This window comes from Panulirus ornatus, chromosome 4, assembly GCF_036320965.1.
Source record: "Panulirus ornatus isolate Po-2019 chromosome 4, ASM3632096v1, whole genome shotgun sequence".
Taxonomy (NCBI): domain Eukaryota; kingdom Metazoa; phylum Arthropoda; class Malacostraca; order Decapoda; family Palinuridae; genus Panulirus; species Panulirus ornatus.
In genome coordinates, this window is record NC_092227.1 from 66,642,384 (window position 1) to 66,654,642 (window position 12,259).

Below are 12,259 nucleotides of genomic sequence, written 5' to 3' on the forward strand. Positions count from 1 at the left end.
AACCATGGAAAGCTGTGTAGGTGTGTATATTTGCGTGTGTGGACGTATGTATATACATGTGTATGGGGGGGGTTGGGCCATTTCTTTCGTCTGTTTCCTTGCGCTACCTCGCAAACGCGGGAGACAGCGACAAAGTATAATAAATATATAAATAAATATATATATATATATATATATATATATATATATATATATATATATATATATATTATCCCTGGGGATAGGGGAGAAAGAATACTTCCCACGTATTCCCTGCGTGTCGTAGAAGGCGACTAAAAGGGGAGGGAGCGGGGGGCTGGAAATCCTCCCCTCTCATTTTTTTTTTTTTTTCCAAAAGAAGGAACAGAGAATTGGGCCAGGTGAGGGTATTCCCTCAAGGCCCAGTCCTCTGTTCTTAACGCTACCTCGCTAATGCGGGAAATGGCGAATAGTTTGAAAGAAAGAAAAGATATATATATATATATATATATATATATATATATATATATATATATATATATATATATATATGGTGTTGCAGTGGAAATGATTAAAAAAGAGGGTGACTGTGTTATTGACTGGTTGGTGAGAATATTCACTGTATATATGGCTCATGGTGAAGTACCCAAGGATTGGCGGAATGCATGCATATTGCCATTGTACAAAGGCTAAGTGAATAAAGGTGTGTTCAAATTACAGAGGTATAAGTTTGTTGAGTATTCCTGGTAAATTATATGGGAGGGTATTGATTGAGAGGGTGAAGGCATGTACAGAGCATCAGATTGGGGAAGAGCAGTGTGGTTTCAGAAGTGGTAGAGGATGTGTGGATCAGGTGTTTGCTTTGAAGAATGTATGTGAGAAATACTTAGAAAAGCAAATGGATTTGTATGTAGCAGTTATGGATCTGGAGAAGGCATATGATAGAGTTCATAGAGATGCTTTGTGGAAGGTATTGAGAGTATATGGTGTGGGAGGCAAGTTGCTAGATGCAGTGAAAAGTTTTTGTCGAGGAAGTTAGGCATGTGCACGAGTAGGAAGAGAGGAAAGTGATTGGTTCCAAGTGAATGTCAGTTTGTGGCAGGGGTGTGTGATGTCTCCATGGTTGTTTAATTTGTTTATTGATGGGGTTGTTAGGGAGGTAAATGCATGAGTTTTGGAGAGAGGGGCAAGTATGCAGTCTGTTGTGGATGAAAGGGCTTGGGAAGTGAGTCAGTTGTTGTTCGCTGATGATACAGCACTGGTGGCTGATTCGGGTGAGAAACTGCAGAAGCTGGTGACTGAGTTTGGTAAAGTGTGTGAAAGAAGAAAGCTGAGATGTAATTTTGAATGGAGAAAAAATGGAGGAAGTGAAGTGTTTTACATATCTGGGAGTGGATTTAACAGCAGATGGAACCATGGAAACGGAAGTGAGTCACAGGGTGGGGGAGGGGGCAAAGATTCTGGGAGCGTTGAAGAATGTGTGGAAGGCGAAAACATTATCTTGGAAAGCAAAAATGGGTATGTTTGAAGGAATAGTGGTTCCAGCAATGTTATATGATTGCGAGACTGTGGGATATAGATAAGATTGTGTGGAGGGTGGATGTGTTGTAAATGAGATGTTTGAGGACAATATGTGGTGTGAGGTGGTTCGATCGAGTAAGTAATGAAAGGGTAAGAGATCGAGATGTATGCTAATAAAAAGAGTGTGGTTGAGAGAGCAAAGGAGGGTGTATTGAAATGGTTTGGTCACATGGAGAGAATGAGTGAGGAAAGATTGACAAAGAGGATATATGGAGGGAAAGAGGAGAAGTGGGAGAACAAATTGGAGGTGGAAAGATGGAGTGAAAAATATTTTGAGCGATTGGGGCCTGAGCATGCAGGAGGGTGAAAGGCTTTCAAGGAAAAGAGTGAATTGGAAAGATGTGGTATACCGGGGTCGACGTGCTGTCAGTGGATTGAGCCATGGCATGTGAAGTGTCTGGGGTAAACCATGGAAATTTTTGTAGGGCCTAGATGTGGAAAGGGAGCTTTGGTTTCGGTGCATTACACATGACAGCTAGAGACTGGGTGTGAGCGAATGTGGCCTTTGTTGTCTTTTCTAGCGCTACCTCATGCGTGTCCTGGGAGAGGGATGCACCATTTCATGTGTGGTGGGATGGCGACGAGAATGGCTGAGGGCAGTAAGTATGAATATAGACATGTTTATATATGTATTTGTCTGTATATGTTGTTTGCTGATGATACAGCGCTGGTGGCTGATTCAGGTGAGAAACTGCAAAAGCTGGTGACTGAGTTTGGTAAAGTGTGTGAAAGAGGAAAGCTGGGAGTAAATGTGAATAAGAGCAAGGTTATTAGGTATAGTAGGATGGAGGGACAAGTCAGTTGGGAGTTAGGTTTAAATGGAGAAAAACTGGAGGAAGTGAAGTGTTTTAGATATCTGGGAGTGGATTTGGCAGCGGATGGAGCCATGGAAGCGGAAGTGAGTCGTAGGGTGGGGGAGGGGGCGAAAGTTCTGGGAGCATTGAAAAATGTGTGGAAGGCGAGAACGTTATCTCGGAAAGCAAAAATGGGTATGTTTGAAGGAATAGTGGTTCCAACAATGGTATATGGTTGCGAGGCTTGGGCTATAGATAGATTTTGCGGAGTAGGGTGGATGTGCTGGAAATGAGATGTTTGAGGACAATATGTGGTGTGAGGTGGTAAGTAATGAAAGGGTAAGAGAGATGTGTGATAATAAAAAGAGTGTGGTTGAGAGAGCAGAAGAGGGTGTTTTGAAATGGTTTGGGCACATGGAGAGAATGAGTGAGGAAAGATTGACCAAGAGGATATATGTGTCAGAGGTGGAGGGAATGAGGAGAAGTGGGAGACCAAATTGGAGGTGGAAAGATGGAGTGAAAAAGATTTTGAGTGATCAGGGCCTGAACCCACAGGAAGGTTAAAGGCGTGCAAGGAATAGAGTGAATTGGAACAATGTGGTATACCGGGGTCGACGTGCTGTCAGTGGATTGAACCAGGGCATGTGAAGTGTCTTGGGTAAACCGCAGAGAGTTTTGGGGGCCTGGATGTGGAAAGGGAGCTGTGGCTTCAGTGCATTATACATGACAGCTGGAGACTGAGTGTGAACGAATGTGGCCTTTGTTGTCTTTTACTAGCACTACCTCACGCACATGCGGGGGGAGGGGGTTGTCATTTCATGTGTGGTGAGGTGGCGACGGGACTGAATATAGGGCAGACAGTATGAATTATGTATATGTGTATATATGTATATGTCTGTGTGTATATATATATATATATATATATATATACGTTGAGATGTAGAGTTATGTATATGTGCGTTTGTGGACATGTATGTATATATGTGTGTATGTGGGTTGGTTGGGCCGTTCTTTCTTCTGTTTCCTTGCGCTACCTCGCTAACATGGGAGACAGCCACAAAGTATAATAAATGAATAAAAAATAAATGTATATGTATGTATACCTTGAAATGCATAGGTATGTATATGTGCATGTGGGGTTGTTTATGTATATACATGTGTATGTGGGTGGGTTGGGCCATACTTTTGTCTGTTTCCTTACACTACCTCATTAATGTGGGAGACAGTGATATAGTATAATAAATAAATACGTAGATAATACTTAGGCATTTATGTATATACAGTATATGTATATGTGAGTGGATATGTCTCTCTTTGTTTGTTTCCCTGTGTTACCTTGCTGATGCAGGAAACAGCAATTAAGCACGAAAAAAAAAAATCTAAAAAGTCAAAAAATATCTTGGCTCAGCTGATTGAAACTCCTTTTGTGGTGATAATTAGTGGGTCAGTTGTGAGGTTACAGGGTTGAAATTAATTTTCAGATGGCTGATAACTGCTTTAACTATATTATATCCAAACAAAGATGCAAAGTGCTGTAACATATGTAATATTCATATACACACACTGACTGAAAAGTCTTCAAAATAGTCTTCATACATCAAAATCATTTGATATTGGAAATGTGTATAAGAAAAGATTCCGATAAAATATGTCATTGTATAACTTTTGGCACATATCTTGACCAGCATTTTGAATCTAAGGGTTAAGGATACAATTTAAGCAAAATAAAGTATCTTCAAAATCTAGACTAAATCAAATTCAAAAAATGTTATCAAAATTGATATATTTTCTTAGTCTCTACAGATTCCCCTAGCTCTACGTGGTCGAGCAGTCAGCTCTGAACACCTTTCCTGACCAGCTGCTTCTGCTTTGCCCGGCCTATGGTAGAGACTACTGCAGTGCTTGCTGTTCCTTTGCCATCTCTCCATTATCACTGATAGTGAGGCCTCTACAGAGAATACCTCGAGATAAGCTTATGTATACTATTATTCGTGTTATCATTATGTTTTAACATTGTTTGTGTTATAACATTTGCTCAGCAGGTAAATTCTTTGGTTAGTATATTGTCAACTGAAAGACATTGATACAATACATTATACAGGTAACTCCTGTTAAACCAGTTGCCAGTTAACTGTGCTATCAGTCACCTGTAAATAGCACCATACCAAGTCAGCTGATGAAAATCTAATTAGATAAACAGCATTGATACATCTGGTACTATTGATACTCTACCAGGTTACTAAGTTTGCAACTCTCGTCAAAATTTTTTCATTTGTGGTTTTTATTGTGTCACATTGGCTGTGAGAACCAACCATTACTCCTGTACTATAGCACTGCTTGGAATAGTTAGACTGCTAATTCCCACCAATTTGCATTTATTGTATTATTTAAGGCTACTAGCAAATGACCGCAGTGTTATATATACAGTGTACAGTAATTAGAATCAATAAGGTTAGTTTGAGTACCCTAGAACAACTTACAGATAAGAGCTGGAAGCTTAGTGACATGCATAACTAAGAAATTTGTTACTAATAATGAAAGTAACTGTCATTTGATCTAGTATGGTTATATTTCTGTGTAGGGATTGTGGTCATATACTAATTTACAAAAATAATCAAAATCAGTTTTTGTATAACACCGATAAAAGTTCTCTGAAATTTCTTTTGTATTGTTGGTATGATTAATAATTGAAGATGGGTGAATTGTTTAGTTAGTTTACAATTAATATGAATAAGATACTATGGAAACAAAGAAAATTTTTAGCTGTTGTAATTCTTAAATGGATGATGATGTGGAGGTAGAGGGCGTGTATTGTTCTCACCATCATTGTCCTGGTTGTTTGACATGTTCTGTAAATGCTCCTTACTGAAATTCATTTATTTTACTGTATTAGAATAATAGTAGTAAAAGTACATGTAAATAGCTCTTAGAATTTATATCTGATATTTTTTTATGATCAGGACTAGATCAGCTATACCTTTGTTTACATTCACTCTTTTGTTTTTCCAAGTATAGATTTAATGAAATTTACCTGTGTGTATTATCAAGTCTAAAGGGAGTATGTAGTGCATCTTACAGCCTTTTTGTATTTGATTGGTGATTTTCCCCCCAAGGCAAGAAGAGATTGTTAACTAGGTTTGAGAAGTGGGTCTAATATTATGTGGGGCATAATCAGTGGAACTGGAATTGTTTGCATGCTCTGGTTGACCAGTGAAATTTCTTACCATCCTTTACTCATTTCCTCCTCTATCTCATTGCCCATTTCTTCACTCTCTGAATGCATGAGTTTGCTCAAAACTTTGTTACAGTTGCTAGAATCCTTCATTATCTTTAAAAAATGGTAGAGTTTTTTTTAGATACGTGCATACACATAATGTGTGGTCGTCATTTTGCACTGTTGTGATGAAGTACTACAGCTGTAAACTGTCAGTGACAGTGGGGAATGTGGCTAATTTAAAATTTTATCGCACTTTATTTTGTATTATATAATAGCAGCAGCAATGTGGTAGTTGACTGGTATTCTCCATACTAGCAGATGGCAGCATGGTCTTCCACTGTAAAGAAGGACTGGTATTATGAGGCAGTTATTGTATTCAAAGGGCATATAAGGATTCCAGAAAAAGCATTAAGATTATTTTTAAAATCTTTAGAGGTGTTTGACCATACTATCAACTACCTACAGACTACAATTTATACTTTTTAAAACCTGCTGCCGAATTAAAAATTCTTGTCATCGAGTGAATTGAAACTGAAGGCTAATTCAGTGAGTATTGTAAAAGGGTCTCTGATCTATCCTATGAGTGTCCTGGAAGTGCTATGAAGAGGTTACAGATACTTTAAATGTTTCACATTTTCATTTTACATTAATCTCAGATTTTTATTTGCCATATATTCACTTTTAGTGTCTTGTTTCATTTATATTTACTTTTTCCCTCCATTCTTGAAACTCTCTTTGTGTAATTGTTGTTTAATTCTTGTTTTACCGTCTTATTTTTTAGTGCAAGAAGCGATTACTCTAATCTTATTACCAAATCAGTAAAAGAGGTCTTCAGCAAGTGCATAGACTTTTGGTAAGCAGCTAAAATGTTTAGTAAAGATTCCACATGCATCGACCCACTTGTAGTAGAGGAAAAGATGAACACAGCGTAGTTTGGAAAACTAGCTAAGGAAGGTTGTAGAGAGCAATGGTAGTTTGTTTCTTTCATTAGCACTTGCCAGAATTTCATTAGATTAAGTGACTGTCACCATCTTGGACATTTATCTTCACTTCTGCATCATATCATTTTCCAGGTAACAGGAATTTCAGATTAGGTAGCATTCTAAATAGATATGGGTACATCAAAGTAACTGATATCATATATATATTTTTCTTTTATTTACAATGGTTTGCTGTTTCCAGCCTTTGTGAGGTCATTTTAGGAACCAACAAATATGCCTTAGAGGAAAATTTGCTTGTCTACTTCCTCTCTCCATTCCTTAGAAAAATAATGAAATAGATGGGTAGTATTTCTAGCCCCCCCACTTACACCCACCTTAGTTGCTTTCTGTGACACACAAGATTAGATGGTGGGATGGAGTGAAATGTGCTTTGAGTGATCAAGGCCTGAACGTGCTGTAGGGTGTAAAACATACATTTGACAGAGTGAATTTGAGTAATTTTTTTGATTTTCCAAAAGAAGGAACAGAGGGGGGCCAGGTGAGGACATTCCACAAAGGCCCAGTCCTCTGTTCTTAACGCTACCTCGCTAATGCGGGAAATGGCGAATAGTTTAAAAGAAAGAATATATATATATATATATATATATATATATATATATATATATATATATAATGTAAATATGTGTGTGTGTGTGTGTGTGTGTGTGTGTGTGTGTGTGTATATGACAGCTAAAGGATGGATGTTAATGGGTCTGGCCTTACTCTGTCTGTTCTTGGTGCTACTTCGCTGACACAGGAAATGGTGATGAAGTATGAAAGATATATGTATATATATATATATTATTATTATTATTATTTTGCTTTGTCGCTGTCTCCCGCGTTTGCGAGGTAGTGCAAGGAAACAGACGAAAGAAATGGGCCAACCCACCCCCATACACATGTATATACATACACGTCCACACATGCAAATATTCATACTCATACATCTCAATGTACACATATATATACATGTACACAATTCACACTGCCTTTATTCATTCATGTATTCATTTATTCATATATATATATATATATATATATATATATTTATACTTTGTTGTTGTCTACCGCGTTAGCGAGGTGGCGCAAGGAAAATCTGACGAAAGAATGGCCCAACCCACCCACATACACATGTATATACATACATATCCACACACGCACATATATATATATATATATATATATATATATATATATATATATATATATATATATATATATGTATATTTATTCATTTATTTTTGCTTTGTCACTGTCCCCGCGTTAGCGAGATAGCGCAAGGAAACAGACAAAAGAATGGCCCAACCCACCCACACACACATGTATATACATACACGTCCACACACGCAAATGTACATACCTATACATCTCAACGTATACATATATATACACACACACAGACATATACATACATACACATGTACATAATTCATACTGTCTGCCTTTATTCATTCCCATCCCCACCTCGCCACACATGAAATAACAACCCTACATGACTGAGCTAGTGTTAAAAACAGATGACTGAGTCTTAGACAGAAAACTCTTCACTCGGATCCTTGCTCTGTTCCTTTTTTTTGTAAAGTAATTCTGGGAGCCACTCACTCCTGCCCCTCTTAGTCGGCTTCTGTGACATGCAGGGAATATGTTGGCGTTATTCTTTATCCCCTATTCACAAGGATGATATATATATATATATATATATATATATATATATATATATATATATATACATATTTTTTTCCTTCTTTTTTCTTTTTTTCCAGAAGGAACAGAGAAGGGGGCCAAGTGAGGATTTCCCTCAAAGGCTCAGTCCTCTTTTTTTTAACGCTACCTCGCCAATGCGGGAAATGGCGAATAGTATGAAAAAAAAACATTATATATATATATATATATATATATATATATATATATATATATATGCAAGTGAAACTCACCATTAGCGACACTATATCCGTGGGAATACAGTCTTGTCAAAGAACTTCTCACTCCAGATGAGTCTATACTTTCCCACTACTGAAAGTAGCACAGCTTTGTGCTTCAAGAGCCTTTAGAAAGAGGCCCTTGGTAACACCAGACCTTTTTCGTAGAAGGAGGTCCTGGGATGATTATAAATAAAAGAAGAATAAGCATTACTGGATTTCCACCTGCATGAGGTTTCACCATGTGTGAAAAGTTGTCTTTGGAAGGGCTATATGATAAGGAATACAGTCTTGTTAAAGAAATCACTCCAGAGGATTTTACATTTTCCTGTTACTGGACATTATGTATCCTTGGGGCGCAGGAGCATCTAGAGAAATATCCAGGGTAACATCAGAATTCCATCTTTGAAAGGTGTCTTGGGGTATTTATTTATTTAAAATTGTCCCATGACCAGTTTCTACTCAAGGCTTCTGCAGCCCAAGGCTGCACTACTTTCAGTAGCTGGAAAATGTAGACTTCTTTGGAATGCTATTTGATGAGACTGTACTCCCAGTGATACAGCCTTACCAAAGGGGACTTTGCACCTGTGGTGTAACTTTGAGTAGGCAGAGTCTGATAACACGCACACACACACACATATAATTTTTTTTTCATACTATTCGCCATTTCCCACATTAGCAAAGTAACATTTAGAACAGAGGACTGAACCTTTGAGGGAATATCCTTACTAGGACCCCTGCTATGTTCCTTCTTTTGAAAAATTGAAAATGAGAGGGAAGGATTTCCAGCCCCCTATTTCCTCCTCTTTTAGTCGCCTTCTATGACACGCAGGGAATACGGAGTACGTGTGAAGTATTCTTTCTCATAGAACTTTCCATGATTTACCCCAGACGCTTCACATGCCCTGGTTCAATCCATTGACAGCACGTCTACCCCGGTATACCACATCGTTCCAATTCACTCTATTCCTTGCACGTCTTTCACCCTCCTGCATGTTCAGGCCCTGATCACTGAAAATTTTTTCACTCCATCTTTCCACCTCCAATTTGGTCTCCCACTTCTCCTCGTTCCCTCCATCTCTGACACATATACCCTCTTGGTCAATCTTTCCTCACTCATTCTCACCATGTGACCAAACCATTTCAAAACACCCTCTTCTGCTCTCTCAACCACACTCTTTTTATTACCACACATCTCTCTTACCCCATTATTACTAACTCGATCAAACCACCTCACACCACATAATGTCCTCAAACATCTCATTTCCAGCACATCCACCCTCCTCCACACAACTCTATCTATAGCCCATGCCTCGCAACCATATAACATTGTTGGAACCACTATTCCTTCAAACATACCCATTTTTGCTTTCGGAGATAATGTTCTCGACTTCCACACATTCTTCAAGGCTCCCAGAACTTTCGCCCCCTCCCCCACCCTATGATTCACTTTCACTTCCATGGTTCCATCCGCTGCCAAATCCACTCCCAGATATCTAAAACACTTCACTTCCTTCAGTTTTTCTCCATTCAAACTTACCTCCCAATTGACTTGTCCCTCAACCTTACTGTACCTAATAACCTTGCTCTTATTCACATTTACTCTCAGCTTTCTTCTTTCACACTTTACCAAACTCAGCCACCAACTTCTGCAGTTTCTTACCTGAATCAGCCACCAGCACTGTATCATCAGCAAACAACAACTGACTCACTTTCCAAGCCCTCTTATCCACAACAGACTGCATACTAGCCCCTCTCTCCAAAACTCTTGCATTCACCTCCCTAACCACCCCATCCATAAACAAATTAAACAGTTATATATGTTTGATGAATATATTCAAACACAAGTAATTGCTTACAAAAAATAATTTAGATAACCTATGTCATACTTTTTGTAAGCCCTTTGAAATACTAGATATGTTTGGGTTAGATGACCAAAGTATAGGTTTCTATAAAGTTGAAATCTAAGAGGATTAAAATCCAGGAAGTCAAATTGTAGAGTAGAATGTGTCTTGTTTTTGTAGTAAGAACACTGACACACTTCACTGTTTGATGCCCAAGCTGCATTTGATTCCTACCAGTTGGTATAGTGTAGTTACCAGGAAATATAAACTACATATTGTGCTATAGCCTGCATAAAATTTTCAAGGTCTTATATATGCATGTTTCAGGAGCATTCAACTTGATTCTGGACGGGAGTTTTGTCCGGTGAACATTGTATCAGAATTATATCTTGCAGTTTTAATTATGGTTTTTTGCACATGTATAATCACAAAAATGATAGTGATATTTCTTATTTTATTTAGTGAATTCATAACTGCAATCCTAGAGTGAGAGGTGTGCATGTGAAAAGAGAATTTATATTATATACATTTCATGATTCAGTGTTTCTGTACTGGCAGAGCAGAGATATAATTGTCATTTTCAAATTAACACAGTATATCTGTTGACCAAGAAAATGACATTGCATTCCAGGATGATCTTTATAGGTATCTAGTCTTTATTTAAGTTATATTCATGTATCATTTTCAAGTTAGTGAGTTGGTTTATGTTGTCTGTTGTATGCTGATTAATAGTTATTGAATATTAGAAAATCATTTTGTGATTCACATTCTGGAAGAGAGATTGTTTTCCAATTATTAATAGATGTAATTATATATATATATATATATATATATATATATATATATATATATATATATATATATATTTTTTTTTTTTTTCATACTATTCGCCATTTCCCGCGATAGCGAGGTAGTGTTAAGAACAGCGGACTGGGCCTTTGAGGGAATATCCTCACCTGGCCCTCTTCTCTGTTCCTTCTTTTGGAAAATTAAAAAAAAAAAATGAGAGGGGAGGATTTCCAGCCCCCCGCTCCCTTCCCTTTTAGTCGCCTTCTACAACACGCAGGGAATACGTGGGAAGTGTATATATATATATATATATATATATATATATATATATATATATATATATATATATATATATATATTTTTTTTTTTAGGATACAAACTGCTTGTTTCATTGAAAATTTTGTTATAAGTTGAGAGTGTGTATTACTGCTACTGACAAGAAACTGATGCATGTCCTCAAATGGCTGGAGTTCATCAGCGAGGCTTTTGGCCATAGGAAGGAGTAAAATATATGATCCACATGATCAGGGGTAATTGTAGGGAATTATCAACCATGCAGTAACATGGGAAGAATAAACTAAGTTATATCTACAAGACTACCTTAATTATTATAAATTTTCTGGGACAATAAGAACCTTTACCAATTTCAGTGAACAAATAGTCATGCTGTACCACAGTATTGGCATCACTGTCACCTGTGTTGTGTACACAGAATGGTGGTTTAAGAATCTTGCATCTCCTGATATCTTACACAGAAGCTAGAAAGATTCCACCAACTCATCTGTCTGAATGTTCACAACCTAACTTTTTGTTAGCTTCATGTCTGCTTTTGTCTGTGCATTCCCACAGTGACACAGCATCCAGTGTAGGAAGGTTATCAATAAACAACTTGATGGCTTAACTGACTTTCTCTCTCCATTTTGATATTCATATCCTAGTCAAGTCAAGTCAAGTCTTATTGGTTGATATAAATGAAAACGCACATATTTGATTCCCGTGTACTTGAAATCATTAATTTCATTTACATAGAATAAATCAAGTGCATGCAGGCATGCACCTTTTGTTGGAATGAATATTGCAGTGCAAGTACTTGATGCCAATCCCAAAGGTTGGCAAAGGACTCGAATTTTAAGTTACTTAGGTCACTCTAGCTGCCCTGTGTATAGCAATAAATACA

The 12,259-nt window shown here is 37.5% G+C and overlaps 1 protein-coding gene across 23 annotated transcripts in view; it reads left to right on the top strand.

Moving 5' to 3' along the window:
• Klc (kinesin light chain) overlaps positions 1-11,983 on the top strand; it is a 546,457-nt gene extending 534,474 nt beyond the window's left edge. For 21 of the 23 annotated variants that reach the window (XM_071695826.1, XM_071695773.1, XM_071695799.1 and 18 more), the window contains one exon: positions 4,128-11,983. In XM_071695826.1, the coding sequence (XP_071551927.1) occupies positions 4,128-4,187 (60 nt within the window). In that variant the 3' untranslated portion in view covers positions 4,188-11,983. The remainder of the gene's footprint in view (positions 1-4,127) is intronic. The other 2 variants (XR_011716955.1, XR_011716963.1) reach the window with 1 other exon arrangement.
• The last annotated feature ends 276 nt before the right edge of the window (positions 11,984-12,259 follow it).